The 5,763-nt window shown below is 43.7% G+C and overlaps 1 protein-coding gene across 9 annotated transcripts in view; it reads left to right on the forward strand.

Moving 5' to 3' along the window:
• The window catches only part of Nmrk1 (nicotinamide riboside kinase 1), a 52,629-nt gene continuing 46,866 nt past the window's right edge, over positions 1-5,763 (forward strand). For 3 of the 9 annotated variants that reach the window (XM_013506538.1, XM_005408317.2, XM_005408320.2), the window contains exons 1-2: positions 1-198; positions 3,746-3,809. Coding sequence is in view for 5 of the 9 variants with exons in the window: in XM_005408317.2 (XP_005408374.1) it covers positions 3,781-3,809 (29 nt within the window). In the remaining 4 variants the exon portion in view is untranslated. The other 6 variants (XM_013506539.1, XM_013506537.1, XM_013506536.1 and 3 more) reach the window with 5 other exon arrangements.

Consider the following 5,763-nt stretch of genomic DNA (forward strand, 5'->3'; position numbering starts at 1 on the left):
CGTGCGCGGGCACGCGAAGCCCTGAGCGGCGCCCCGCCCCGCCCCGAGTCGGGGCCGTCGCGGGCGCAGTGTGCGGCGGCCTGGGAAGGATTTTCCCCGAGGCCGCCGGCGCCTGGTTCTCTAAGGTCCGCACGGTGCGGGGGAAGGTGCGGCCGGGGCCCTACGGCCGGTGAGGAGGAGGCCTGCACCCGGCGCCAGGTGAGTCCCCGCCGGCCCGCGTCGCCGCGGTGCGGCCGCAGGTGTCCGGGGTCCTCGCCCTCGGTGCGTCTGAGACGCGGTGCGACTCGGGGCCGCGGCGTGAGAGGCTTCGGCGCCCGGCTGCAAACCCTCGGCGGGGCGGACGGACTGCGGACTGCGGCTCCTCTGCGGCCTCGTCCAATGCTTCTTGAGCTTTTTGGTGTCTGAGAAGGAAACCAATGACAAATTATTTTTAAGAAGTACTATTCTGTGGCACGTGAAAATTGTGTGAAGTTGGGATTGCACGGCCATGCCGGTCGACCTATGGGCTGTCTGCGGCCGCCCTCTCGCTTCCACCGTGCTACATACCCGCAAAGCCGGGAGCTTTTCCTGTGTGGCACTTTGTAAAAAAAATCTCGTCCGACTCTGACCTAGCAGATCGAGTGTACGGGGACACTGAAGGGCAGTTCGAATGGCAGAGTCAGTGTTATACAGCTAATGAATATTTGGGGGGAAAAACTGTTATGTAAGAGCCTGCATAGAACGAAGCTTCAGATTTTCTGCTAAAAAGAAATTCTAACTGGGAAAGGGCATGGATTACGTTTGTAGAAACTCCATCATTGGACTATTTCCATGTTTACTAAAAGTGAGCAAAGTTTAAACAAGTAGGAGAAACTGCCTTGTTTGGTGAAAGAATAGTGGAAAATATCTGTTGACTAAAATGAGTGAGAAGTCCTGAAAACGTTTCACTCTTTTTAAAAGAGCACACCGCCCTTCAAACACATCTGGAAGGCACGTTTTGTTCGCACTTGTCATCTTTCAGACTATTGCTCTGTTAAGGAATTATTATTTTCCTTACAAAGGGCTGACTTACTACATGCCCTGTGGAATAATTTTGTGGTTAAAAATCCAAGAGATAGTAGTGAATTGGATTAAACGTAAAGTTACCAATTATAGAAAAAAGAGTCAACGTGGTACCTAGTGAAAAAACAGAAGTATGAACATATTGAAATGACTCATTTTGGGTTTGCTGTTGTTTTTCCCAGTTTGCCCGCCCCCCCCCCATGCAAATACTCACTGCTGTGGGAAAATAAACTACATAAATGTTCTCTGAGATTGGAGGTGGCACGTTGTCCTAGTACAATCAAGAGCACCCTGATTGCAAACTTTAAATTTGGTTTTTAAATAGTTTTTAAAGAAGGAGCAAAATGTGATGTGGAGGAGTTCAGGCCAGGCCTGAACTTGGAGTTCTGTTGAGGCGGCGCTATGAACCCCTCACTGTTTTTGAAATAGATGGTTTCAGGGAGTTATAGGCCCACTCTTCCGTACCCTCACCACTCAGCCCAGTTTCCTGCGTTTTCTCTGCCCAACCCAGTTCCCCATTCTTACTTTGTCATCTGCTCATCCCTAAGCAGATGCCTGACTTCACTGGACAGGCCTGGAACTAGGGGGTACCTGCTTTGTTAAAAACCTGGTTTTGCTATAGTTTACACCCCTTTTTTTTTTTTGCGGGGGTGGTCTTTTTGAGATAGGGCCTCGCGATGCAGTTCAGGCTGGACTTGAACTCACTTTGTAGCCCAGGCTGGCCTTGAAGTCCCAAGATCCTCCTGCCTCAGCCTGCCAAGTGCTGGGATTGCAGGCCAGCGCCACCATGCCAGGCCACTCCCCTTCTTGCCCCAAGAATTTTTTAAGTAGATTCTTGACTCCTCTCACTCCTGGTTTCTAAATTGCTAGAGTTTCCAAGAATGTCTCCCTTACACTGCCACAGCAGAGCTGCAAGTGCACTCACTCGTTATTTGCATGCTGGGAAACTGCTGCATCCTCCTCGTGTGTGCACAGATGTCACAGTTAGGACGGGGAACTGGTAGTACTTTCCATTCGGTGTACACAGCAGATACAATGCCCCATCAATAATGTATCAATAGGAATGGCATCAATTATACATCCAAGCTTGCAGTTAAGCTAGTGCATGTGCAGAGCCTTTTCTATGCTCTTGGTAATAAGGTGTTTGTAGCAGCTTGGAATGATGGAAAGGATGCTAACTTCGTTGATTTAGTTCATTCCTGGCTTTTCCAGTCACTAGCTGTCTGACCCTGAGCTTGTCATCCAATCGGGGTCAGTTTCCACCTCTGCAAAAAAAAAGGGTGGCCCAAGTGGACCAAGGCTATATTTTTCTGAGCGTTTGAGTTTTTGCTCCAACAAACTATCCAAAATTAAGTGATATGGGAACAAGGAATGATAAAATTTTTCAGTTTTTTAAAATTTGCTAAGTGAGGGCACCAATCTACTACCATCTAGTGATGACAGGATTTCATGAGAGAAAGCTTATTTATCACTACAAAGTGGAAAATAGATGCCATCTCAAGATAAAGGGCAGGCGATCCCTACCCAAAAAGGGACTGTCAAAAGCAAAACAAAATAAAATTCAAAAGCAGAAAAAAATACATAAACACTTATTTTACAGTATTCATTGAATGCAGTTGTTCCCTTGATCCACATTTCCATGGAGGTACATAATCAACAGTGCAACTCCAGGTGAAACTCAAATATCCAACTCCTGCTGGTTTGCTTTGATCACAGTCACTCTTGAAATGTTGTTTCCCACAGGCTGCTAATGAAAACCTCAGCTGCATACCAAGTTTCTCAGGCTGGGCTTGAATTTAGGATTCCGTGTTCTGGGTAAGCTGATAAGTCCAAGGGACACTTCAGTGAAGCCGAGCGGCCAGGATGAAATGCCCTGCAACCTCTAGACCAAGGGTCGACAAAACAGCCTGTGGCTTAAGTCTGGCCACCTACCTACCTGCCTGACCCTGGCAGTTTCACAAGAGAATGTTAGCTTAGAAACGAGGTAAAGGAAATGTTCCAATTAAAGAGAAATTCCATTCCCGTCATGAGCAGTCTTGTATTACCCGCCCAAGTGAAAGCACTCAATTATGATTATCTTAAGTGTCATAAAAATTTTTCTGAAAACTTGCTGTTTCCTTTGTTGTGTAAGTCCCAATGTAATAACGCAGATTTGACTCATTAGCCCAAATAGCCTCAAATATTTACTAGCTGGTCCGTTTCCAAAACAATTTGCCTGACCAGCCCGTAGACCTAGGCTGTAAAGTTAGGAAACAGTGCTATAAAAGGACATTGGCTTATGTTTCCCTCCAGCTAGCAGTGATGTGCTTCCTCTTTCTGGAGGGGAGAAAAGAAACTATCTCTGAGGCCTCCCTCCCTCTGGGAAAACTGTCACCTGGTGACTAAATCTACAGGTGAGAGGGTCCTGACCAGAAAGCTTCTGAAACCCTAGACCCTGCTGTGCCTGGAAACAGAGACCCAAAGGTGTCAGTTCTCTCCTTGTTGTTTGACAGGCGCTGAGCACCAATCAGCTGTGGTCACTGCGCAATAATCTGTCAGCCAGAAGCCAGGAGGCCTGAAGCTCTCCCACCTGTAGGAAATGTGGGCTGGGGTAGCCAAGCCACTGCCTGTCATCGTCCTCACTTTACTACTGCTGCTAATTCAAGGTTACTTTCTTACCTCCCTAGATAGCCAAATGATACATGTTCATTTTTTTAAATTCTAGGAAATACTAGGAAGACGTGATTTTCAAAGCAAATTATGAAAGCATTTGTCATTGGAATCGGTGGGTGAGTAATTTTGCTACAAACAACCATTTGAGATACTCTGGATGTGCTAGGTATCGTGGTGCACATCTGTAATACCAGCATTCTGGAAAGCTGAAGCAAGAGAATCCTAAATTTAAGCCCAGAGGAAGAAGCTTGGTGAGATTGTGTCTCAAAATATAAAAGAAAAAGGGGTGGAGATACAGCGCACTTCAAAGACTATGGGCTCAATCCCCAGTACCACAAAAAATAAAAAGAAAAGAAAAGATACTCGGTGTCCAAGTGGTATTTCCATGTGAATATGGAGGGCTAGAGGGACAGAGGAGTTGAGGAGCAGATTGCTGCTACATAAATGCTAGCAAGAGGGGAAAGAGTTTCCTTAGACAGAAGAAGAAAAGGGTCAGCAGTGTTTTCCCACTGCATCTAATACCAGAGGGAGGGTAACTAGACACTACTTCTGGTTCAGGGTAGTTTATTATACTCCCCGTACAGTGATCCTCCAACACAGTGTAAAAGAAAATCAGCCATTTTCATCCTTTTATGCCCAGTTTTGGATGTGTAAAATAGAGACCACCTCATTTCTGTTCCTCTTCCCCCATATGTATGATGACCTTATGTCCTAGGTGTTTGGGCTGCTCTTGTCCTAAGAGGCTGGGAATGTAGCTTAGAGGCAGAGTGCTTGCTTTACATGCAAGGCCCTAGATTTAATCCCCAGCACTACCAAAAAAAAAAAATTCCTAATTTATGTGCTTATCTCACCCTTGATACCAAAGGCTGGTATGCAAATGAGACATCAGTGGCAACTGAAAAGGACATCATTTATTTTGCTACCATATTACGTCCCTCTTTCTTCTAAGTACCTTCACATTATGTGGGACCCATTAATAAAATATTTGACTTAGAATTTAAAAGTGGGTAACTAGAGGGAGATCATTCATTGTGTGATTATAGTATGTTATATGGAAAATCATCATTTAGAAGTAAAACAGTGGAATCAGTGCCAGAACCTGCCTTGCTTTGCCTGCTGTCTGACTGGAATCCCACCTGGGAAAAAGGTTTGTAACCTTCATGAGATTCTCAAAGTTCCACAAAACTCTGTGTTAGTGGTGGACTTTATATCGCATCTCCATAGCTTACTAGTTGTTGTCTTTTGAGAAGTTTTATTAGTGAACAGTTTTTTAATCCCTAATTCCTCAACTGTAGTATGGCAGCATTAATATCATCTACCTGTTGAAGAAAGGATTCTTCAGTTGTTGGAGTAATAACAGGGACCCTTTTTTACTCGTGCATACCATGAGGTTACGCCTATTTACTATCTACTGTAAGCCAAAATTCACTAAAATGTGGACTTTCAGTATGGTTTACAGACATTTTTCTTCAAGAGGAAAAAAATTATAACAATATTTTCATTAATAGCCACCTACTTTTTCCTGTTTTCAAAGAAAGTATTCTGTGTGTTATTCAATTATATATTGTAAGGTTAAATGGAAAGTCTTGTCAGTCAAGTTTCTTCTACTTTGTGGGTATAAACTACTTAGGTGACTGTATACAGTATGTACTTTTGATGAATAAATAGTTTACTTTTTCCGTTCCTAGATTGTAGACATTGTGATATTGACCTCATCTGAGGTTAAGCACAGATTCTTGCAAATAGATATACAGTCAGGAGTTTTGTGCTGTGGATATTTTGTAGTGTGGTGAAATATTGAAACTTTTTCAGAGCAGTGCTTTACAAATAATGCAAAAAGTAAAATGCAAGATTACAGAGGAAACCAGTTATATTAAAACAGTCATAAGTGTGTTATTAACAACTTTGTAACACTGGGACATAATGCACTTCTTAACATAATAACAACTATCAGTATTCAGTGGTAAATCTAAAAACTGCCATAAATTTAAAATAATAATGAACATCAGTGATACCCCCAGATAATCCTCTCCTACTGCAATGCGTGTAAAAATATGTGTAATTTCTGTT

This window comes from Chinchilla lanigera, unplaced genomic scaffold (genome assembly GCF_000276665.1).
Source record: "Chinchilla lanigera isolate Chin_1 unplaced genomic scaffold, ChiLan1.0 scaffold00111, whole genome shotgun sequence".
NCBI classification, from domain to species: domain Eukaryota; kingdom Metazoa; phylum Chordata; class Mammalia; order Rodentia; family Chinchillidae; genus Chinchilla; species Chinchilla lanigera.